At 34.1% G+C, this 26379-nt stretch overlaps 2 protein-coding genes across 2 annotated transcripts; both read left to right on the plus strand.

Moving 5' to 3' along the window:
- Nucleotides 1-10: 10 nt before the first annotated feature.
- On the plus strand, nt 11-9137 carry rbm11 (RNA binding motif protein 11). Its single transcript, XM_077196296.1, has 6 exons — nt 11-935; nt 1871-2027; nt 2105-2168; nt 6540-6636; nt 8008-8166; nt 8300-9137. Exons 1-6 carry the CDS (start codon nt 840-842, stop codon nt 8411-8413), a joined length of 687 nt encoding a protein of 228 aa, XP_077052411.1. The 5' UTR covers nt 11-839; the 3' UTR covers nt 8414-9137.
- A 1027-nt stretch (nt 9138-10164) lies between these two features.
- On the plus strand, nt 10165-26257 carry tmprss15 (transmembrane serine protease 15). The gene is made up of 25 exons (XM_077196323.1): nt 10165-10412; nt 10500-10639; nt 11567-11634; nt 12405-12553; nt 12729-12770; nt 13919-14047; nt 16129-16237; nt 16314-16423; nt 16500-16637; nt 17965-18117; nt 18273-18378; nt 20163-20310; nt 20399-20540; nt 20662-20751; nt 20903-21028; nt 21735-21875; nt 21962-22072; nt 22155-22287; nt 23471-23566; nt 23657-23706; nt 23784-23988; nt 24079-24260; nt 25084-25179; nt 25291-25430; nt 25745-26257. Exons 1-25 carry the CDS (start codon nt 10292-10294, stop codon nt 25922-25924), a joined length of 3105 nt encoding a protein of 1034 aa, XP_077052438.1. The 5' UTR covers nt 10165-10291; the 3' UTR covers nt 25925-26257.
- Nucleotides 26258-26379: the final 122 nt, after the last annotated feature.

Here is a 26379-nt window from a genome sequence, read left to right on the forward strand (position 1 = left end):
TGGACTTGTTGAGAAGAAACGCAGGACTGAACAAGAAGTTTGAAAAAAGCTGGGATTTTACAACTGAATTAAACATGCGTTTCGAGGCGCAGATGGACTGCATCCACATATTATTTTTTACATTGGTTGACCAACATTACTTTGGAAAACTATGTAATTAAATGGTATTATGTAATACATGAATATATTATATAATACATTACAAGTAGTATAATAAAGGGATAGTTCACCCAAAAATAACATTTCTGTCATCACTTACTCACCCTTAAGTCGTACCAAACCTGTATGAATTTCTTGGGCTGAACACAAAGATATTTTGAAGAATGTAGGTAACCAAACAGTTGTGGGGCACCATTGACTTCCATAGTGTGGAAGAAAAAAAAGACATTGGATGTCAATGGGGTCCACCGACTGTTAGTTATCCATAATCTTCTAAATATATTCTTTTGTATTCAGCGGAAGACATAATTAACATTTTTTGGGTGAACTGTCCCTTTAAGTTCACACAGGTGACTTATTTAGAGTAACCGCAAGTGTCGTTTGAAAAGTGTACTTGTGCTATCTTTACCATGCCACTTTCAAAACAGATGTTTTGTTACTATTTTTTGATCTATATAACTGATTATTTATATAGACGTGCATATAGCCTACTTTTCGTCCAGATATTTTAGAGGCGATATCGCCATCTAGTGGCTGACTATGATACTGCGGTGTCGCAATTCAGTTCCATTACGACAAACCAAACACCATCCTTATAAAAAGAGTGCATGACCGTCTAACATCAACCGATGAAAAAAATTAAATCTAACATTTCAAATCCCTTAAAATCGCTTTAGAGAATGTTTGACAGGGACAGAGATCTCGACAAGACCATCCTCGTGGGAAACATCCACAGTTGTGTGACGGAGGAGATTCTGTTCGAGTTGTTTCTGCAGGTGAGCTCATCCAGGCCATCATCATTCATTCACCAGTTCAGTTCAGAGTCTTGCGAAGATTATTTATTTATGCAATGCTCAAATGATTCTTGTCTTCTTGTCAAATCGGCTATTGCATCCCCATATTATTTCTTGGGTATGTTGCTAAAGTTTAGAGCAGAGGTTTCAGTCTTTTAGATGCCATGGACTCCAAAGATCATCCTCGTGTGACAGTGAGATCCTAACATTTAAAAGTTATCTTTTATAAAAAATCTAAAATGAACCTCTATTAAGTTACATTATATTTATTTGTCCTACTCCCTATACATACATACATGCCTACATACACACATACTGTTAAATATATTATTTATTAATTAATTAATTGAATTTTAATCAGTTATATATATATATATATATATTTATCTACCTAATAGTAAACTAATATTTTTTTATTCATTCATTTATTTGTTTAAATCTGATTTATTTTAATCATATTATTTTTATTATTAATTTGAATTTTTTTTTTATTTTTTATTTTTTACATTTTTTCTCTAGACTTTTCCACAGACCCCCTGTCACTCATTTGTGGCCCACCGGGAGTTTCTGGTTTAGAGTATCATGTTAAGGAGCTTTTAATCATTTAATTAGACAGGCTTTATGGCTATAATTTAAGAAACAAATTGACCTAAAATCTTATCAATAAACTTTTAAAGAATGATATCTGTTTGAGAAACTATAACATCCATTCATTCATTAATTTAATGGCCATTTATTGTTGTTGTTATGGTTATTTGAATATTATTATTATTAATATTAGAATTGTAACGTATTATGATCGTTGGTCATTTATTTATTTATTTTAAGAAAAAAAAAAATGTTTTTGTTGTAGTGTGAAATTAAAAAAAAAATTCTCATACACCTTTTTTCTTCTTCATATATGATTCACTTACCAGGCTGGTCCAGTAAACAAGGTGCATATATTCCGAGATGGACAGCAGGCTCCTTATGGATGTGTTTATTATAAGCATGCGGAAGCTGTCCCGTATGCAGTTGAACTCCTCGATGGAATCTGGCTCTATGGGCAGCCAATCAAGTTACAATGTAAAATTGGTAGGTAACTAAAATAAGTGTTGAGGTAAAGGTAGACATGTTATCTTAACAGAATGCTTGTGCTTTGTTATTTCTAGGTGGCCATTATCACAGAAATCACATGCTTGCATACCACATGGAGAATGGACTGATAGCAAACAGGTGTGTCAGATTACAAAAAAAGGTACAGTTTCATGCACTTTTGTCAGTGTTTTTGTTTATGGCAGAGTTTGGCATTATGGGTATTAAAAAAGGGCTGCTTTTTTTGGGTTACTAATCACTGGACCACCGAGGTATTTCAGGCAACGAGGTCAAACTACAGACTACTATGTATGTACTTCATTGGAGATGGGCGTTGTTGGGAAAAGTTACTTTTAAAAGTAATGGGTTAAAATATTGCGTTACTCCCTAAAAAAGGATATATAGAACAAATTGCATTACTTTTTATGGAAAGTAATGTTAGATTACTTTTGCATTACTTTTCCTCACCTGGGCTAGGCTTGCTTGTTTGTTTTTAATAACAAAAAAAGTTCTATTTTTTGCACATGTAAAGGCCCTTTCACACAAGTGAAATGAATAACCCTCAGGCTGAAATTTATGTAAATTCACGTCTGTCTGAAATCGCATACTCTCTTGAGATGGTACTTATTTTGAATAAGTAATTACTTCACGACAGCTAAAAAACTATGTTCTACATGAATGTAATCTGGACGTACTACATTTGCCATGTTTCCCTTGTCCAGGGTTCCCGCGGATCCTTAAAAAGTCTTAAAAAGTCTTAAATTAGATTTTTAAAATTTAAGGCCATAAAAAGTCTTATAAAGTCTTATTTTTACTTATGAAAGGTCTTAAATTTTAGATGACACTTCGACTTAGACATATCTAAATGTTTTCCAAATTAAAACTATCTAATTAGCGTAGTATTATTTTATATTATTCTATCTTTGTGGATTTGCTTGTTCACGTGACAATTCGCATCACATTCGCGGCCGGCAGAATAACGTCTGTCTCCTGCACGCGAGAGAGGAGAGAAGAAGAAAGTTGGCAAATGTCAGTTCAGTAGTAAGTTCATTCTTTGTGCGTAGGGGTGTGCGATGTGTATTGTCTACTATGACATTGTTTTAACGATGTACGAGGCACTGTGAGCTGACATCGCATTTGTCTCTCGTGCTTTCACTGCGTGATGTGTCAGTGCAGTTATGGGTAGCTGCTAGGCCTATGTCCCCAAATTAGTTTTTGTCTTATATTTATATTATGTTCTTATATTAGAATATCACATCAGTAAGAGTGCCGTTTTCCCGTGCACAAGTGTGATATTTTGTTATACAATAGTTAAATTAAAAATAAATTAACATTGTGAGTTACTTTTTAGACACCATATTGACAATATTATTTGTTTTCCCTTTATTTCGCTGACGAGAATTTCAAAATGAAACCGTAGCAGAGTCTAATGCAACAGACACCGATGATTTCTTGACTGAAATCCACGTTTTAAACGAGTCATTTTAACGATTCAATGAACAATCACTTGTTTCTTTCCCGAATGAATCAGCCGTTTGAACAAATCGGTTGAATGAATGAATGACTCCCTCAACTCGCTTACGGTATTAAGACAGTGACTTGCTGCCGCCTACTGGCGGTTTTAGTTTCATATTTAAAGTACCCTTTAATTAAAACGTTAAAATTAGAAATCATTTCATATTTAAATATTGAATATGGATTTTTTTAAAAACTATCTCATAGCTTTATTTATGCAATTGTAAATGGAGTGTAAATATTAATGCCTCTTCTTTATGCTGCTTCTGTGTCACCTCTGAACTGCAAAGATGGATTTTGATTGAATGATTTAATTTGACTGGTAACGGTGGTACTGTATAATTATTGTGTAATTAAGTATTATTGTATAAATAAGTATAATTACTGTATAATTTAATTTGAATAATTTGGATGTTAGTATTTGACATAAAAGGTGATGCAGAACTCTAAATAAGTTTAGAAAAAATGTCCATATATAGGTGAAAAAATGCCCCTGGAAATCAATTTAAGGTGGCAAATATTGCACGTTAATTAATCATTTCTGTCACTGCTGTGAACTGACCACTGCATAGAATATGAAAAATATGATTATCTTCGTGAGTCTGCTGTCAACAACAGGCCTAAACCAGCCATTGCACCAGCACAAAAACACAATCAGTAAAATATCATCTAATTATTATCAACAAAACGTTTAAAATATCGAGATATATTTTTGTCAATAATGGTAAATGGACTGCATTTATATAGCGCTTTCACTGACCCAATGGCCACCAAAGCGCTTTACATATTGCCTCACATTCACCCATTCACTCACTCACTCACACACCGACGGCGGTGTCAGCCATGCAAGGCGCCATCCAGCTCGTCGGGAGCAGTGGAATATTGCACACCCCTAATGTACGGTCTTAATTTTGATTTCTTCAAGTCTTAAAAAGGTCTTAAAAAGCCTTAAATTTGACTTTAAAAAGTGTGCAGGAACCCTGTTGTCAAGTGATCAGTTGCGTCACTTCATTCACAAATCCTCTCGTGTGGCCTCATGGGATAGATAAGTGTCCACACTTCAGAATCTCGGCAGAAAAAGTAGGTCATCCGGGGACTTTTGAAGTTGAAAGTGGGGGGTAAATCACATTATGAAATAAATGCCTTTCTCCAAAAACACGTTGGCCATAATTATTAGCACCCTTTAATTAAGCTATAACAGATAACAGCTTTGAGTTTTCTTCTATAATGCCTGATGAGTTTGGAGAACACCTGACGAGATCAGAGACCATTCCTCCATACAGAATCTCTCCAGATCCTTCAGATTCCCAGATCCATTTAGGCTTTCTGACCCCAAGACTCAACTAATTTCTGGAATTCTCCATCTGTGATCTTCGGAGAGTCTTTGGCCACTCAAACGTTCCTCCTCGCCACACATTAAGACTATTGAGTCCTCTTCCAGGCAGATTCGTTTTGCGACATTTTTTGAATGAAAGATCAAAAGGATAAACAATGTGGATTTGTTTTTACACTCATCTTATATCATATTTACCAGGGGTGCCAATAATTCTGACAACAACTGTACTTTTGTCACATACTGTTTTTCGCTTGCTACAAAGTATTCGATTTCAGATGCAGCCTCTTACTTCAGTGATTTAAAAAACAAAAACAAAAAACAACAATTGTGAAGTAAAAAAGTCATTTTTACTTATTAGTATGGTTAAATTGGATCATCGAAGGCCAGCATCAAAAACATTGGTTGATAAAGCGAGAGTAATAAATATACATAAATTATATTTGTGTTATTTAACAATTCATTATTGCAGGTTTGCACAATATTCTGAGTTTGCATTTCACAGTTTTTATTAATTTTGAGGAATACTGAGTCTGTTTTGTGCTAGTGTGATGATTAAATGCTCACATTTAGTCTAGAACTACAATGAGCATCATGTTCACACAGCCCACACAACACCTATATACTTACTCACGGTTTCTCTCAACATGGGGACAGGAGAGGTGTCAGTCAATAAATGGAAAAAAACAAAGTAACTTGCATTACTTGTTTGAAAAAGTAACTCCGATAAAAGTAATCTGATTACGTAAATTGCATTACTTGTAATGTGTTACCCACAACACGGTTGATACTTCTGAAGTGTGTAGTAAGATAGTGTGCCCATACTTAGATGTCAAAACATGCGTCTTGCTTCCACCGCATGAATGTGTTAGCATCTAGCTAAATTCATTACATTAAAATTCATTATTACTTCATAAACTATTCAAAAACTGTTGTGGCAGCTTCGGCCTCACCATTTTCTACGAGTGAAAACGTAGTGAACTGTCACAAGCTACTTTTCTTTTCCACAAGGATTTGTGGTTAATATAGCATTCACAGATTAACATTTTAATATATATATATATTATTTGGCTCATACATGGTTGTTTCATAGTGCTATCTACTAAGATCACAACCTGTTTGACAGATTCTTTTCTTAATTTATATATTCACTACTCTTCAGAAACGGAGTCAGTAAGATTTTGTTTAGAAAGGAATTCCTATTTTTGCTCAGCAATGACACATTAAATTGATTTAAAAAAGTGTCAGTAAAGACTTTTACATTGTTACGTTCTATTTTAAATAGATGCCATTCTTTTGAACTTTCTTTTCATCAAATAATCCTTCACAAAAATATTAAGCAGCTTTAATGTAATGATGCTGAATTTGCAGCTTTACCATCACAGGAATACATTACATTTTAGAATATATACTCTAAAAGAAAACATGTATTTAATATTGTAATGAAATTTGACAATTTACTGTATTTTTGATCAAATAAATGCAGAGCATAAGAGACTTCTTTCAAAAACATTGACAAATCTTTTGAACAGTATAGTGTTTTCTTTTGTTGTAAGATAAGTGATATTTAGCATGTTGAAATGTTATGTGTTGTGTTTTTAACTGCGTGACATTTATTGCAATTCCGCATACTCTGTTATTTCCCTTCAACGTTTTCCATACAGTGCTGATGCTGTGCACCAGGACAATATGGTTTTGAATTTAAATGGCAGTCCAGGTGTGGAGAACCGTTCTAATGAAGCATGTGGCTGGAGCGACATGGTAACATACACAACGAGAAAAATATAATCATCATGTTTCTTCCTTAAAGGTAGGGTAGGTCATTTTCGGAGAGGCTAGCAATAGCAAGCTAGCTTTGAAATAAGATCCCACCCTCCCTCATGTTGTTAGTCATTTTAGTCAATACAATTTTAAATATGGATATTTTTCTTACACAAACGCATGGCTTCGCTTCAGAAGGCCTTTATTAACCACCCAGAGCCGTGTGGTGCACTTTAATCATGAACAGATGCATTTTAATGGATTTCAAAACAGAAACCGGCCATTCACTGCCATTATAAAGCTTGAAAGAGCCAGGACATTTTTTTTTATATAACTCCGATTGTATTCGTATGAAGGAAGAATATCATATACACCTAGGATGACTTATGGGCTAATTTTCATTTTTGGTTGAACTATCCCTTTAAAGGGATAGTTCACCCAAAAATGAAAATTCTGTCAGTAATTACTTGCCCTCGTGTTGTTCCAACCCCGTAAGACCTTCGTTCATCTTCGGAACACGAATTAAGATATTTTTGATTAAATCTGAGAGATGGATCACTCCTCCTTAGGCTTCTTAAGGGATTGAAACCTGCCAGCCCCGAAAAGTTATTAAAGACATCGTTAAAATAGTCCAAGTGACTACAGTGGCTCAAACTTAAGTTTATCAAGTGACGAGAATGCTTTTTGTGCGCAATAACGACTTTATTTTAACTATTCATTCCCTTCTCTGTGGGCCTCTAGTCAGTTAACGTAGTGTGATTGCGTAGTGCTACGTCACACGTAGGCTCACTATTGGCCGACGCTGGTCATGTGTGTGATGCATGTGATGTACAACAACAGAAGCTTACGTTATTACACTAGTGAACTGACTCGAGGCCCACAGAGAAGGAAATGAATAGTTGAAATAAAGTCGTTATTTTTGTGTGTTTTTGCGCACAAAAAGTATTCTCGTCGCTTCATAAACTTAAGATTGAGCCACTGTAGTCACTTGGACTATTTTAACGATATCTTTAATAACTTTTCGGGGCTGGCAAGTTTCAATCCCTTAAGAAAACTATGGAGGAGTGATCCATCTCTCAGATTTCATCAAAAATATCTTAATTCGTGTTCCGAAGATGAACGAAGGTCTTACGGGGTTGGAACAACATGAGGGCGAGTAAATACTGACAGAATTTTCATTTTTGGGTGAACTATCCCTTTAACTTAGTGATTGCTATCAGGATGTGAAGAGACTTTTAACAAGCATAACTAAAAATGTTTCTGGAAAAAAATCACCTACCCTGCCTTTAAATCTACAAATAGAGCTTACAAGAGCACACTTGTGAAGAAAATCTGAAAATACCTCCGGGTGTTGTATTCCTTGTGTCTTAGGTATACAGCAGCAGGCCTCTGGATGTGTGTCCTCCAGTTGTGTGGTACTGTCCACCCCTCCAGCAGTGGATGAACTCTGGATATCCTCCTTGGACGTCCTGTCTGGATGAGAATCTGTTGCTCTATAGGTCAGCCAGCACCAGAGAAGGTTGTGCAAATGTAAGTTTAGAGGGTAAACGAATGCAGGGGGAAAAAATGCTTTAAAATGCGACCCTAACAGCAAATGCAAATGTAAATCTTATTTCACAGGCTCAGTTTAAATGTAAAATCCAGATAAACGTTTCATTTTCAGAGACCACAATACAGTGGACGCTGTACAAGCATCCTGACACCTCTTGCACAAAACAATACACCATATATTCCAGCGAGTGCTTTTGGTAGCACTGATTCAGACTGTAAGCTGTAAATCAGTGTGAATGCTCTAATAAAGCCATCTAAATGCACCTTACTGTTTCTTGAAACACAAATCTGATGATCTGAAATGTTTGTTTTTGTGGCTTGCTGATAAACTTCAACTCATGTTCACCTCCAGTAGGACTTTGCATCTCGTGCAGTTGCAAAATCAAACGAGGAAAAGCAGTAGCATAATGATTGATTGGTCAATTAGCATTTTTACAATGACATATTTAGTGGCGGGGATAAAATATTAACGTGACGTACAATGTCATATATTATATTGGATGATAATTTATGGCCATTTCTAGGGGCAACTTTAATCGTTCACTGTTATTACCTTGAATAGTCTGTTGTGAGTTAGACAGTGAAAGCCTCTCCTTCGCTTGATTTGAACTGGTATGATAAGATGCAATAACTATTAACTTTAGACTTGAGGAGATTTTTATTCACCAAGTACAAGAATACAATGTATTTCAGAGATATGTGTGAATATTTAATACTTCTAATCAGCAATTATGCAATGCACTGGTTAAAAGGATTGAAATGTTGCAAAAGATTTCCATTTCCAATAAATGCTGTTCTTTTGAACTTTCAATTAATCAAAGAATCCTGAAAGAAAATGTCCTGTTTTAAAAACCGTTTTATGTAATAATAATTTTACAACAATGTTAATAATTATAAATGTGTCCTGACTGGAGTTATGATGCTGAAAATAAATTACATTTGAAAATACATTCCAATTATTATATAGTTATTATAGTATAATATAGATATTGTAAATTGTATATATAATTAACAATATTAGAATTTTACTGTATTTTTAAACAAAATTTGTGTCAGAAACATTCAAACAAATTACAGACCCCAAACTTCTGAATGTTAGTGTACATTTTTTTACAATAAAATAATTATTAATCAAATATATATATATATATATATAAATTTATTTATTTTTGCTTGTACTATGTAAACACATTATTTAAAAAGTCAAAAACAGTAATATTGTCTATTATTATTACTGTTTGAAATACTATTGTTTGAAATCATTATATATATATATATATATATATACTATATATGATTTCAAACAATACCATTTCAAACAGTAATAATAGACAATATTACTTTTTTTGACTTTTTAAATAATGAAATTAAATAATGACATTATAATAAATAAACCTAACGTTCTTAATAAATTGATCAAATAATTATTAATAAAATATGATATATATATTTAAAGCTCGGGGGTATTTTAAATTTATAAAAATAATTTCAAACTTACCATTTCAAATTTAATACTTTTTCAAACAGTAAGAATAATGGACAATATTACTGTTTCTGACTATGTTTTTATATACTTAAATATATATATATATATATATAGATTTTTTTTTTGTCTATTGTGGTGCTTTGTTTATCCCGTTTGAATTCTTGCTATTCTGTTGACGACTTAACCATGTGTCTGTCAAGAAGAAGGTGGTAGGATTCTTCCTGAAGGTTAACATGGAAAGGACAGGTGAGTTTTCACAGCACATGCTGATTCTTCCCACTGGAATATATTTGGACTGTGGAAATCTAGAGGTATGATTGGACAGTTGTTGTAAATGATAGAAAAGGAAAAAGTGTTTGAATATTATATTATATTTTTACTTCCAACTTCAGTTTATTTCCGTATTTTCCTGTTTTCTGGAAATGCTGATAAAATGATACTCAGTTATTGTTCAATAAAAATTTATTGCTGGTTTATATAACAGTGACAAAAGCAAGAAGGTGGGATATTAGAAGCTCTGGAAGCCAGTGTCACCTCTGACTTTCCAGTGACATGCTGGAGGTTTATCATCTGAGGAAAAGTGTTTAAGTCTTCATAAGTCAGTCATTTGTCTATAAAATGTCTAGAAAGTGTTGTCGTTTGTCCTCCACTGAGATACTGCTCACAACACTGGTTGTTGTGCTGTTTGTGGTTTGCGTGGGACTAATTGTCGTTACTTGGCTCGCACTAGACAACAAAGGTATGAGACTATTACCTCCATTTCAGATGAATAATACTGAATACTTACGATGGTCTGTAGTGACCCCTGTTTAATTTTTTTTTTAAGCTATAGATGGTGAAGGAGAGGAAACCGGCTCAGAGTTCACTGGGAGACTTGTCATCTCTAATGGAACGGTTTTCACAGAGGAGCTCCTGAACAAAAACAGCGCACAGTTTAAAGCTCTGGCATATGACACTGAGCAGAAGGTGAATTTGCCATTTATTTCATAGTTATTATTCCTGGAAGGTTAAAAAAAAAAAACAGTTAAAATACAAATTAGTCCGCCTCATGTCAGTCCAAACCCATATGACTTAATTTTTAGATGTTAGGGCGAATAACAGACTTACCATTTACTGTCCACACAATGAAAGTGAGACATTAATTTTGCCTAACATCTGCTTTTCTGTTCAACAGAAGAAAAAGTCATACAGTTTTCAAATGACATGAGTGAGAGTAAATGGTGACAGTACTTTCATTTTGGGGTTTCATATATAGTGCTGGGCAATCACATCCAAAATTTCACATCCAAAATGTTTGTACATTTGCAAATGTACATTGTAAAATGTGTATATATATACATTGCACAATGTACATTTACAAATGTACAAACATTTTTGTACAATTAATGTGAAATGGATAATGTGGAATGTGAAATCAACATAAATTTGTGTCGTATTTGTTGTAAAACCTAAAACCTTCATTTTAATGAAAAAAATCATTACACTAATTGTTTACAGTAGAAACTTGATGAAGTTAATAAGGAAAATCAACATTGATAAAGAATAAAGGGAATGGCAAAAACTCCTCGACAGTGAAACAACTGGGTGCATTACATAAATTAGAATACATTTTAAAGTAAAAGTAAAATAATTGTATATGTAAACATATTTTCATGAGATAAATCATTATAATGGCTAAAAAGAGCTATATTATGATTTTTTTGTTAACACATCAATGTTGTGAATCTAAATGCAAATCAGAAGTCATTTTCAACAGCTGCGACCAACGTTTGTATATAGTGTCATGTTACATACCATTTTATTCTGTAAGTTATTGGCTGACTAATATGTTTTATCTCAGTATTTTAGTGTGATAAAGCAGATTTTGCGTTCTCTGTGTATTGCTGCTTGCAGATCAGTGAAGCCTACAGTCTTACTTCCCTTAAGGAGCAGTTCAGAAGTTCCAAGGTCAATGAATTCAGGTGAGACTTCATATATTACAGCCCCTAAGCTATAAAGACAGCCATAAAGTTCATAATTTATAATATTATGTGCATGTATTTAGATTCTAGAGAAGTGATTTCACCAAGTGCAACATGTTCCTGGATCAACATCTACATTCCAATCAACCAATCAGATTTGAGGGACAAATTTACAGTTTATGTTTAGGCTTAAAACCAGGGTTAGGTGCTTCTATATCAGTGTTATTCACCTGTCATTTCCCTCTGAATGTCAGGAAAAGTTGTGGGTAGGGTTGGGTTTGTTGTTCCAGGATCAATAAAAAATGTTGATCAGGAATATGTCTTACTTGGAAAAATCACGGTGACCAGACGTCTAGAGATGGGGTTTGAAATCAGGAATATAAGTGTTTCAAATAATTCACAGCTTTTGAGGTTATGAAATACCTGCAAACATGTTATAGACTAGTCCGCCTATTATTCCTAAAATAAATATCTGCGTTTGGCGTCCCACTTGGTCTAAAATAGTCAGAAATTCTGAATAAAACATTTACCATAGGCATACATTAGTGATCCAGGATAAGACAAAAACATGGTTTGGAAGATTCATGGTGTACTCGCTCTTTATATATATTTTGTCAAATGTGAACGAAAAAAAAGTTACATGGTGTGTATATAAAAATATATAATATATCCCTTTAAGGATTATATTCTCTAAAAATATCTTATTTTATGTAGTTGTGCTCCTCAAGTAGTATTAACCAGTTTTTGTCTGTTTTTTCTCCTGTTCTCAGCGAAGGCAGTGTGGTTGTGCACTTTGACGTCCTCTTCCGTGGTGTTCTAGATCCTGAGACTGCGCAGGAGCAGTTAGTAGATGGTTTACAGCGGGGCGAAGGTGGAAATGATGGACTCGTAATAGACATCGGCAGTGTGCAGGTCTCAGGTAATATCATCAATACCAAGACATATCTACAGTTTCATAGTCATCTGAAGATCTCTATCTGACCATATATTCTTAATGTAATTAGTTTGTTTAATATAAGCAATCGTTTGAAATATTGTTCAGATGATTGTTTAAGTCCAGTTGATTGTATAACATTTCTAATATATACTCTCAGATAAACCAACTTCAACCCAGAGACCATCTACAGCAAAACCAGGTGGGTTATGTTTTATATTTTATTGCTGTGTGTGTTATCGCAGTGTGTGCTGTGAGGTCATCATGACATGGTAACAGTGACAGAGGTCAATTCTGGTTGTTACAATTGTATTTAATTCATGTTATGAAAAGCAAAAATGTATACATTTATTATACATTTATATAAAATGTAATAAAAAAAATGTAATATAAAAATATAAATATATTTTTTATCAACACCAAAATGTTTGGTTAAATTACATTTGCATGAATGTATAAGGGAACGTGGGAATCTTTACATGTTCACAATTGTTAATCACCTTTGTGCCATTTTAAATGGTCCTTCAGTGTGATAAATTAATTTTACAGAATTCAAATGTGACGAATTCCATGTAATCTCTTAATTATTTTGAGCTTATTAAAGCTGCAAGCATAAAAAATATGGAAGCTTGTTTCCTCCATTGAATAAAAAATTAAAAAGGTAATTCCGGCTTTTCTTCTCACAATTCTGACTTTTCGCAATTGTTAGATATAAGCTAGCAATTGCGAGTTATAAAGTCAGACCTTTTTCCTCAGAATTAGTCTTTATAACTTGCAATTGCGAGTTCATATCTCACAATTTTTACATTATAATTCGCAATTGTGGGTTTATAACAAGTCAGAATTAAGAGATAAAAAGTCGCAATTATCTTTACATTTTTTTTATTCCGTGGCGAAACATGTCACACAAAGTATTTCATGTCAGTGTATATATTCTGTTCAAAAGTTTGGGGTCAGTAATATTTCTTTAATGAAATTAATACTTTTATTTAGCAATTTTGCATTAAATTGATCAAAAGTGACAGTGAGAATCCCAGAAAAAATGTATCATGGGTTGCTCAAAATGATTAATTGTTTTCAACATTAATAATCGGAAATGTTTCTTGAGCACCAAATCAGCAAATTAGAATGATTCCAGAAGGATCATGTGACACTGAAGACTGGAGTAATGATGCTGGAAATAATCCATCATGGGAATAAATTACATTTTAAAATTGCATTAAAACAGAAAATAGTTATTTTTTAATGTTATTCATATTGCATATTAGTGAAAAATAACAGATTTTGTTAAAAAATCAATGTTTTTCTACCTGTTGGCTGGAATGGTAATAGTCTTGTATTGTCTGTCAGTCACTCCAGTGAATTGTCCAGATGGACAGAAGGCATGTGCTGATGGTACATCATGTATTTCTCAAACTGAGTTCTGTGATGGAATACAAAACTGTTCTGATGGCTCAGATGAGAATCAGAGTGTCTGTGGTATGTATTTATGACCCTTTTAATATTATATGTTTTATTTAAAATAGTAGTGTACTTTTTTTTTTACTTTGAAAATAGGCACTCAGGGCTTGACATGAACTTTTTTTGCTCACCAGCCACTGTGCCTAGTTTTCCAAAGTTACTAGTCACTCAGCATTTTCACTGGCCACAATTTTGTCATTTTGACTGGGGCTGGGTATCGGCCAGGGCCTCACGATTCGATACATATCGCGATACAAGTGTCATGGTACAATATATCACGATATATTGCGATACGATACATATTGCGATATATTGCAATAAAAATCTAAAAAATAATAGAGTTGAAAATACAACTTGCTGTATGGTATGTGTATCACATTATATTGATAACTCACCAGAAAAATAAAAATTTCCATTCCAATTTATTAGCAAAGCTATTTGCATTGCAGTGTCACTGAATAGTGAACACACTGAAATGTATGAAGTGCATATTGTGTCACTGAACACTCTTAACTAAAAATGAGAATCCCACAAAATGTATAAAACTGAAATTTCTTCTGTTGAAAATGAAAGTTATTTTGATGAATGTGTATCCAAACAGTAGCAGTCCCCTTTGACTTCCATAGAATATATTTTCATACTATGAAAGTCAATAGGGAACAGCAACTGTCTGGTTAGCCAAATTCTTCAAAATATCTTCTTTTGTGTTTAGCACGAGAAAAGAAATTAATACAGGTTTGGAACAACATTAGAGAGTACTAAATAACAGAATTTTCATTTTTGGTTGAACTTTCCCTTTAAGGACAAGCGGCAGCATGTTTACTAAGGTTACTGTCACTTTAGGACGCGACACATCTAATGTACACGCATATGACGCGCATTTCCTCTCAAACGTTTGCTTTCACTTTAGACATAACCAACTGTGTTTATGTAAACCTTGTGAGTACATATTTAACAGTATTAGCGTAATAAGACTCAAATGTAACAGAATCTAGATGCTGTTTGACAGGCTTTCAGTGCCTGTGAGCTTCGTGTGTACGTGCTCAGAAAAGCGCATGTTAAAACAGCGTATCAGCTGTAACGTTAACTGATAAAATGCACTGTAACACGATACTACGATATTTCTTCAAAAGCCGATCGTGGAGACTTTTTAATCATCCATGATCAAAAATCTTGATATCGCACACCCCTAAACCAAAGTGCACACACACGTCTGCTCTGCAAGCTCATGTTTTCCGCCATGCTCTCCCGCTTGGCCGTATAAATGTATATGAAGTACAACTGTTCTCTTTGTAGACACAGTCGTTTGACACAGAAGGATTTGATGACATGTTAACATAATTTTAAACCCGTTTTAAAAAAATATCGATACACTATCATGAAAAAATGATCATTATATATATATTTGTACACAGCCCTAATCGATACCAAGAGGAAAAACTGCCAGATCGATATTTTTAATTTTATCTCATAATTTTGCAGCAGGTATATTAGGCTGCTGTCACTTTAAGACCTGACGCACGGATCCATTATACTGGTACACGCGTTTTTTCTTTCTCAACTGTTTACATTCAATTAAAACATAACTTAGTGTTTATGTGAATACTCACCAAGACCGACATTTTGACATTACTTTGTGTGTGTTTCACTGTTTAAGCCCAATAAGCAGCGAAAAAGAACTCAATTTTGTACAGAGAGGAGGCTTTATGTGCGTGCACTTTGGTTGGGAGCAAAAAAACTGCAGGAATGAGTAAAATTATGCGCAATATGCGAAATCCCACACCGCAATTCGAGCCCTGTAACAGAAACAATATTCACCAGGAGCAAATGAAAGGAGGGAGTGAGGGGAGGCGCTGTAGGAGAGATGAGAGAGCAAGAAAGTATCGGGAATTTTTTTTTTCCGAAAAATCTATATTTTTGATTTAGTTTATCATTTCAGATGCCTTTTTAAAAGACTACAATTAAAAAAACGTATATAATAAAAATTCAACCCGCTAAAGTGGCTAGTAGGACTGCATTAGGCGGGTTGGCGGGTGTTAATGTCAAGCCCTGTATGCACTTATTGCGATACAGTATTATGTGTCTTTCATACTCCATAGCAACAATGTGTGATGGCCAGTTTCTCCTGCTTGGTTCGACTGGATCCTTCCACTCTAAAAACTTCCCAGAGGTCTATGAGAGTCCCACAGCCTGCCGTTGGATTATACGGTAATACAAGTATCAGATACATCTAGACATACTTTGAGATTTCACCAACTCATACAGTCTTTTATTTCACCCACAGAGTGACTCAGGGCTTGTCCATAAAAATAGTCTTTCACACTTTCCATACGGAACCAGATATTGACGTTCTGGAGCTATATGAGGGCACCGGCCCTATGAAAACATTGACATGTGAGTTTCGACATTGTGTTACATTAAGATTTCTGACTTCTTAAGTAGTGTCTTGACATCAGATTGTGTCTTTCAGACTCTCTCTCAGGAACGTCACCAGGGGACATCTGGCTATTATCTCATGAAGCCACCGTTGAATTTAACGCAGACTACATCAATAACTTTCAAGGCTTCAATGCTACTTACACGGCAGAGAACATCAGTGAGCTCTCTAGTGGGTATTGATTTCCTAAAAATACCATATCTGCCATTGAATCAATGTTATTTGAACATTGATGGAACGTTCGACATAATAATGGTGTGGAAATACCTTATTCAGAGGCATATAGAGTAGTGTTGCCACGATACTGGGATTTCCAACTATCGATACGATACCTTGAAAAATACAGATTTTCGACACCACTGCCATATATACCGCCTTACAGATAATTTATCATCTCATAATTTTTTGATAATTTAGGTCATTTTGTTGCAATAGCTTACACTCAGCACAGGGAGGCTTTATTTGAATTGCTTGAACTACATAAGTAAAGAATCAGTAATAAAATAAGAACAAATAAATAAATTGCAAACGACAGCACAAATATACAATGGTATAAAGAGACAATTTTTGAAGTTTTTCAGGTGGTATTCAGGTAAGAAATACTGCTGAAATTAAAGTAATCAAATGTAAAAAGTTAAATGCAGATTAATGCTTAATTAAAGTTACAAAAGTTATTCAGTCAAGAGCAGTAAGTGATTTTCTCTTTGTCTTTTGTTCTTTGATTAACATGACAGACATTAGCAGGTTTATTAGGCTGCTGTCACTTTAAGAGCTTATGCACAGATCCAATATACTGTTACACAACAGGCACATTTTTTTTTGTAAACTATTTACGTTCCAAAACTGACTATATTTACCTGAATACTCAGAAATGCGAACATTTTGACATAATTTTGTATGTATTTGACCGTTTAATGGCAATAAGCCACGAAAAAGAAGTCAATTTGGTTCTCGCAAGCTGTTTGAGAGGTGGCTTTATGAGAGAGGTAAATAAAAGCCACCTTTAATAAAAGGTGGCTTTTATTTATTCACAACCTGCGGAAATGACTAAAATTCAGCACAATACAAGCACTATTCAACCGTTGCGAATGAGACGAGTGAGTAAGAGGATGCAGATGTGTGTCGATTCGCTGTCGGAGAGAAGTGGGAATGGACTGTTTGGTATCGGCCTATCGATACTGCAGAAAAGGAGTATTGAAACCGTTTCAGATATTTCAGTATCAATGCATATTGAAATATCGATATTTTTGACAACACATATAGTGTGGTGCAGTGAAGAGGTATTTTTGTAGTCAGCATCACCCTGGTTCTCCCGACAAAAAACACCCATAGGATTCTTCCATTTGGCTTTTGGATTATTGCTCTGTGACCAAGAAAAGATTATGATTCTTACACATTCTTACCATCGCTAAGCTTCCTAAGTGCAAAAATGCTAACTTTTATTTCAGTTAAAAAAAAATAATATTCAAGTTTTATTGAACTCTACGGTCTTTGGCAGATGAAGACAAGATAAGCTGTTCATTTGAAGAGGACTTCGGTCTCTGGAGGCAAGAATTTGATGACAATGGCGACTGGATTCGAGCACAAGGCGCTACTCTTCCACCAGACACTGGCCCGAGCTTTGATCACACAATGGGCAACAACCAATCAGGTGCCATTTCATACATTATGCTATTAAAAACTACATATAATTTATTTGCTGTTAGAAAATACTTGAAAATGTATGCTGTCTAATGTTTTATTATACTTTGATTTCTGATTGATGATAATTATTTACTCTGATGCAAATCGATTTTTATCTCATAGGGAACTACATTGTGACCCCTCGGGCTCCTGGAAGTTGGGATAAAAAATTCCGTATCTACAGTCTTCCTCTGACTCCTGCAAAGGAATCAATGTGTCTGCAATTCTGGTTCGTTTTCATCAGGGGTAACATTTGGAAACATTAAGCTTATATATGCAAATTTTCTAAAAATGTATCTTATAAACGTAAATTAAAATGGGCTAAAATGATGCAATGGTAGAAGTAGTCAAGTATGTTTCCACCTCTTGTGAAAAAGAAGTGCGCTTAATTGTATTGAATGTGCACTAGTGTGTTTCAGATTTTAAAAGTTTATTTTTAAAAACTGTACTTGCAGATATTATAAGGTTAATGAAATAAAAGTCCACTTAAGTGTACTTAAATGCCAATTTAAACATTTTCAATCATTTTAAATAATTTTAAAAATAATCTTTATTTGTCCTTTCCAGCATAAAAACTGCATACACGTTTTGCATTCCAGGGTCTGTTTGGACCCGGTGGAATGTAAGCTTATAAAAGTCACATTTATTTAAATAGCGCTTTTTACAATACAGATTGTTTCAAAGCAGCTTTACAGAGATAACAGGAAAAAAAACAATCATAACTTAATATTTTTCAACTAATACCATATTGTATCTAATCAGTAACTTCTCATTAATGAGTGAATGCATAAAAGGTTTAACATTTTGAATGTTACCATGTTTTTTTTTTACCATGCTATTTATTCCTTTTTATTAATGAAAAAAAATTAGAAATTCTTTGAAATTTCAATTTTTTTCAAAAAACAAAGCAAAAAACAGTGGTGCAAGAAAATAAATTTTTATCAGTATTTATGAGAAATTTTATTAGACTATATCATTAGATTAAATTTATAAGTAACATCATAATATGAGAATTACCAGTATGAACTCCATTGACTGAAATAGTTCATACTGGTAATTCTCATAATATGATTTTACTTATAAATTGAAACTTATAACTCGTGACTGCTCAAAACTGTGTTTTTATTTGCATGACATTTTACTTTCATATGAAAAAAATTATGATGGTAAACAGCTTGAATCTCCTTTTCATACTGCAATGGTTTATCAGTAGGTGGCAGCAAAGTGAAATGTGAACTTTTCCCCCCCCAATCCCTCTTTCCTTTTTCAAAAGTAGACTATTTGGTCTTTGATACTTTTTGCTCTACAAATTTGTTTTTGTCATTTTATTTTAAAAGTGTAACAATTTAGTTGGTGTAACAATTAAATCACTTTTTTTTAATCTGAAAAAAGTGTATTTTCACAATCTTAACAAACGTATAAATTTGATCTTCGTACTACCATGTCAAAACAGACCCGAATGCAATAGAAGTTCACTGGTTTCATTAAACCACATTTTCTCCTTAAAACCGCAGTGAACCAAAGACAGTTTTTAAATCCCTGGTGTTTCTGACGTCACAAACTCCCTTGTAACCAATCACGTCAATGTGTGATGATCAACGAGTGAATCTCTGAGCTAGTGTGAGTGAGTGGAGGCGTGGCTAATTTGCATATTCATAGAACCGCGTATATTAAATGAGGCAAGGGTGTAGAGTTACATTCAAGCTATTTTAAGGCATAAAGAAAAACATTTTCAAGGAAAAAAAACTTTTAAATGTAATTTCGGTGATCAAAGATGAGTTTTAAGGGATACAATTATTGACTACAGGGGGACTTTAATGCAAGTTTCGATAGAAATTACATTAAAGTGTATTTTAGTTTAGCATTTTCATCATTCTTTTAGCGATTAGCACTTAAGTATATTCTTTTAAAGCATATTATTTCATTCTTAAAAGTATCCTGAGGTGTACTTCTTTTTCACAAGGGATTGAACTCTCCAGTAAGCATTTGACGAATGTACCTGTGCTCTTTGAGGTACCATATGTTCGGGGAGGAGGTGTGGCGTCTGACGGTCACAACAGAGGAACGCTCATCCGTCACGGTCCTCTTCAGGAAAGAAGGGAACTATGGTGACAACTGGAACTATGCTCAAGCAACACTAAACATCACTGCAGATGCTGTGGTCAGTTCATGTACAAATCAACGTAGTTCATAACATTAAACGGTTCAAAAGTCAGTAAATACATTTGCCCGTTTCTTGTCTGTCTTAGGTGGTATTTGAAGCGCAGAAGAGGGCGGGATTTCTGAATGATATCGCCCTGGATGACATCAGCATAGTGCCTGGTTCCTGCGGACAGGCCCCTCCTGACCCAACCCCTGTCCCGCCTCCCACCACCCCCCCTCCCATAGCAGGTAAGGCAAGATCTAGCAATAGACCCTTTTCACAATGATGTCAGTTTGTTGTCATGCAAATGCTATGTTTATTAGCACAAAATTGTAAAGGATTTACATTTATGGAATTCAATTCTAATAGTGGATTGTGGGGGACCCTTTGATCTGTATGAGTCAAACTCAACATTCAGTTCTCCAAACTACCCCAATGGCTATGGACACAACGCTTCGTGTAAGTACAACTGTAGATAGATTCGTTTAACTTTCAGCCATGATCATTAAGAATGCAGAATAATTCATGGAAGATTCTAATAAAAAAATTGACAATTACATCCCTACCTCATTTAATTTATAATGTTTTGATTATGGTTTATCTTGGTTAGGTATGTGGACTTTACATGCTAAGGAAGGACAGAATATACAATTGCATTTTCAAGATGTTGCTTTAGAGATGGATCATGACATTTTGGAAATTCGGGATGGAGTGGAGCCGTATTCAGAGTTGCTAGGTAATTTTGTTAGGAAGACATGATTCTTTGAAAGAAAAATAAATATATATGCATTTATATTGTAGGTAATGGGGATTTCAATACACTTTTCAGTTAAAATAAAATATATCCGACTTTTCAAAAGTTTGGGATCACTAAGATTTTAGAAGTCTCATATATTTAAAATTTTAAAACATTTGATCAATCATTTAATCGGTTTTCTGTTTTAATATATTTTTAAATGTAATTTATTCATGCGGTCAAAGCTGAATTTTCAGCATCATTACTCCAGTCTTCAGTGTCACATGATCCTTCAGAAATCATTCTAATATGTTCTAATATCATATCTAATGTGCTACTTAATATTTTTGTGGAAACCATTATAAATATTTTCTTCAATGAATAGAAGGTTCAAAAGAAGTATTTAAAAACAAAAAGTTTTGTAACAATGTATAAGTCTTTACTGACACTTTTGATCAGCTAAATGCATCCTTGCTGAATTGAACTATATATTTAAAAAAACAAAAAACAATCTCGCTGACTCCAAACTTTTGATATATGTATATTTTGATAATTTTATTGACCATTCATGTGAAAGACAGATAATATGCCATAATATTCAATATTTAACATAACATTACTTTTGCATTATGTTAATGTTTATTTGCACAATATGCAAAGAAATTAAATGGATCTTTATGTAGTAATGTGTGTTTTGTCTCTGAAGGTGTCCTGACTGGTGATCGTTCCTTCCCGGATCTTTTTTCCACAACCTCCCGGGTGACCATCATGCTTTCCACAGACTCCTCGGGGAGTGACAGAGGCTTTCTAGCCAACTTTAGCACAGGCCTTAACATTGGCCAACCAGGTTAGTTTTCTTCTTTGCACAGTATGCGAATGGTAAAATAACACGGAGATGCCCTAATAAACTGCAAAACTCTCATGAATATGCAGATCCTTGTCCCATTGGACAGTTTCAATGCGGCACAGGAGTGTGTGTGTCCAATGCCAGTGTGTGTGACGGTGTAGAAAACTGCTCCGATGGCTCAGATGAAGGCGACTGTGGTAAATCAAGTCAAACTACAACAAAACCTCACTAATCAAATCATGCTGTTCATGCAGCTGATCACAGGCTGTTGTATTTTAGTGCATTTAATAAAAGCTAATGTCACTGGAACTGAACGACTGAGACTTCAGATCCAGAATGATCTTTACACGGTATGTGCTAAAGACTGGACCTCTCAGCTATCTGACTTCTTCTGCCGTTACTTGGGCTACAGGTAAACACTTAATATAATATATATCTTCTATATATATTTGACGGTTAACCATGTGAAGACAGACATATGAAAGAAAATGTCAGAAATATCTAATTTTTGAAACCTTTTTGTTTGTCGAGTATCATATTTGATACATCAGGCTTTTATGGCTCATATAGTATGATATAAGAGAATAAGGAACTTACTGAATGTCTTACAAAAATATGCAATTTTGTGCAGGGGCTGATGTTTATATGTTCATCCATAAAATAAGATGAAATTCTAATTTAATCGGCATAACAGACTACATAAAATAAATATAAAAATCAGTTAATCTCCCAATTATATGTCTTACTAAGATCATATTTAAATTAGTGCTGGGCAATGATTAATCGCATTCAAAATAAAAGTTTGTTTACATAATATATGTGTGTGTACTGTGTATAATTATTTTGCAGATATAAACACACACACACACACACACACACACACACATGCATGTATATATTTAAGAAATATTTGGATATATATAATATAGATGTATAAATGTATATACAGTATATATAAATATTTTATATAAAAATTTTTTTTTCTTAAATAGCCTATATACATGCATGTGTGTGTATTTATATATAGAAATTAATTATACACAGTACACACACATATATTATGCAAGTACACACACATATATTATGCAAACACAAACTTTTATTTTGGAAGCGATAATTGAAATGCTTAGTTTTATGATGAAAGCTCTGTAGTTGTGGGGGCAAAACTTAAAATGCAGTGCAATGATGATTGAGTGAGTGAACAAATAAACTCTCCTCAAAAGCCTGATGCATCAGATTTTTCTAAAGAAAAAAAGTTGCTTCAGTCCAGTTAGTGTTTAACTTGGAATATTTTAGCAATATAAAGGTTATTCTTGTTTCCTTTATAAAAATCAGTAAAGATTTCCCAGCAAAAAGACACGTGTACCACAACCTAAAGGTGGACGTTTTTAATTATATATGATAAAACGGTATAAACTATAAATCATAGGACAGAAGGCATGTGGAAGATTATCTACAACAACAAAGTTTCTTTAATATCTTAGAAATTTGGATATCAAATATGTTACAAGCTTTATAGGGTTGAGCATAAAATAGTTAGTCAAATAATACCTATTGTGAAAAAAGCAGTATAACATGTTTGTTGATGTACCTAGGTCAGGAAATGCCTTATTCTCCATCACTATGGATGAAGATATCCCGTTTACTACTGTAAGTGTGAATGCTAATGGCTCACTGGATCTGAAACCCAGGTAATCGATAAAATCGATAAAAACTTTTCTGAACCGCCCCTTTTGTTGGCCCATAAAATCTCATTTCAAATTCTTTGTGTCTTTTTAAAGTGACGCGTGTCTCAGTGAGAAGATCGTGTCTCTGCATTGTAACAATCAGCGTAAGTTTGAAACCTGCAGCTTGTATCATATGCTCTTATGCTGCTAATCAATACAAATTCAACATCTCTCGTTTTAGCATGTGGCGTCCGTAAAGTACCTTCAAAAAGTGAGACCAATGTGGAAATGGACAGAGAGCAAGCAGGCCGAGTGGCGGGAGGACAGGATTCCCAGGAAGGGTCGTGGCCTTGGATAGTGTCTCTGAACTGGCTTGGCCGCCATGTTTGCGGGGCCAGTTTGATTGACAGGGAATGGTTGATAACAGCGGCACACTGTGTTTATGGGTAAGCGCTGCTCAGCATTCATGGCTGTAGTTGTAGCTGTGAAAAAAAAAAAAATGCGCTGAGAGACTAAATTATATTTTGATCCCGTAGAAAGAATGTTCACCTGTCGAACTGGGCAGCTGTGTTGGGTCTTCACTCTCAGTTTGGGACGGATAACCCTAACAAACAAGTCCATTTAATAGATCAGATTATCATGCACAAGCGCTATAACAGGATAACAAAGGAGTCTGACTTTGCCCTAATGCACTTACAGACACCTGTCAACTACACGGGTACGTAGACAAAACGCTTTGTTTTTCTACAAATGTTGGGTCTTACGCCGTTTTTTTTATAGGCTAAATATGCTAAAGAGATTTGTAGCTACAAAATATTTCTATACAAATAAATATTGTTCTTTTAAACTTTGGATTTTTCTAAGAATCCTGAAATTTTTTATCACAGTTTCCACAAAAATATGAAGCAGCAATAATAATAATAAGAAGAAATGTTTTCTGAGCATCAAATCAGCATATTGGAATGATTTCTGAAGGATCATGTGACTCTGAAGACTGGAGTAATGATGCTGAAAATTCAGCTTTGACATCACAGGAATAAATTACGTTTGAAAATATGTTGAAATAGAAGATATTTTAATATTAATATTACTGTTTTGTCTGTATTTGATCAAATAAAGCAGCCTTGGTGAGATTAAGAGACTTATTTCAAAAACACAAACTTTTGAACGGTAGTGTACATAGGTAGGCTCCTTTGTCATCTATCATTTATTAATTTTGCAGTTGAAATTGTCTGATAATTGGATGGTCATGTGATCTCAACATGGTGGCCATAATGAGGGGGAACATGTTTGTCAGAAATATGTTGTTAAAGTTTTATTTCACCCAAAAATCAAAAGGATAAATAAATAAATAAATAAAAACATAAATAACATGTAGCTTTTTTTTTTTTTTACAACATTTTAAATGCTTTTTTTCATTGGCTTTTGCAGTTAGCTGCACCACTACTATATCTACAGAGATGTATATCAGAACAATATAAAATGATTTGTACATATTTTGTTGTCAGATTTGCCAAGGATTAAAAAGATTTTTCTTCCAGATTACATTCAGCCCATCTGCCTCCCAGATCCTGGAGCACAGATTGAAGAAGGGAGAAAGTGTTTTATTGCTGGTTGGGGATTGCTGTCTGAAAATGGTCAGATATACACATTTGTGCATTCTATTCCAGGTTTTTTTTTTTTTTTTCAGATTTGAGTTAATAATCTTTTGGATGGTCGTGTATAAGCTGTTTGTTTTTGATCTCCAGGCAACGTAGCTAATGTGTTACAGGAAGCTGTTGTGCCCCTTTTAAGCAACACACAGTGTCAGGAATGGCTTCCTGAGTACAACATTACAGACCGCATGCTGTGTGCTGGGTATGCCAATGGTGCGGTGGACTCTTGTAAGGTGTGTACATTTATTATTTTTATATAGTATACATTTTTTTTTGGTAATTTAATTAGTTCAAGAATAGTGAACAAACTATTTTTCACATGTCTCATATAAACTCACAATTTTGACTTTTTTTCTCTCAATTGCGAGTTTGCTGTGAGAAATAGTCAGAATTGTGAAATATATAGTCAGATTTATATATAATATACATAGAACGTCCTTTTTTAGTTCAAATTCAAATGTAGTACCTACTTAGACAGATGTAGTACAAACATATTTATGCATACATAATTTTTTATGTATTGGCATATTTTGTGGGCTCTTGACAGGGGGATTCTGGAGGCCCGCTGATGTGTGAAGAGGCTGGCCATTGGGTTCTTGTGGGGGCGACATCTTTTGGTATCGGCTGTGGACGACCCCAGCGACCTGGAGCTTATGCTCGCGTCAGTCAGTTTGTTGACTGGGTAGTAGAGAACCGACGGCTCTATTCAGACTGGAAGGGGTTATAATAATTTAGTACGCATTGATGTTATGTCTTAAATTGATTGTTTTCATGATTTCCATGAGCTTCTGGACATTGTAATCACCACCTAGTGATGTGTGCACTCTACTGTCTTTGCTAAAAAAAATTAAATGTGAATAATGGAGGAAAATGTATTTGCTAGTAACCAGTCAGCCTACCAAAATGTGATATTAACAGTTTTGAAATATAAATAACAACTGTTATATTAATTCAGGATTGAATTGTGTTTTGAAGTTTAATTATTTACTGAAATATTTTTAATGTAATTTGTTACAGTTATTCTACAGTGAATCATAAATAAAGACTTTATTTCTTGTAATGTTTTGTAATGGTTTGTAATTTGATGATAGCTCTGAGTGGAATATAAAACATAATCTTGATAATCAATGGAAAAAGACAGATGAAGCATTTCGAACTTTATTCACCTAATTAGTAAATTTT

Source organism: Siphateles boraxobius, unplaced genomic scaffold, assembly GCF_051911475.1.
Source record: "Siphateles boraxobius isolate OS27281-9 unplaced genomic scaffold, OSU_SipBor_1 11, whole genome shotgun sequence".
Classification (NCBI taxonomy): Eukaryota; Metazoa; Chordata; class Actinopteri; order Cypriniformes; family Leuciscidae; genus Siphateles; species Siphateles boraxobius.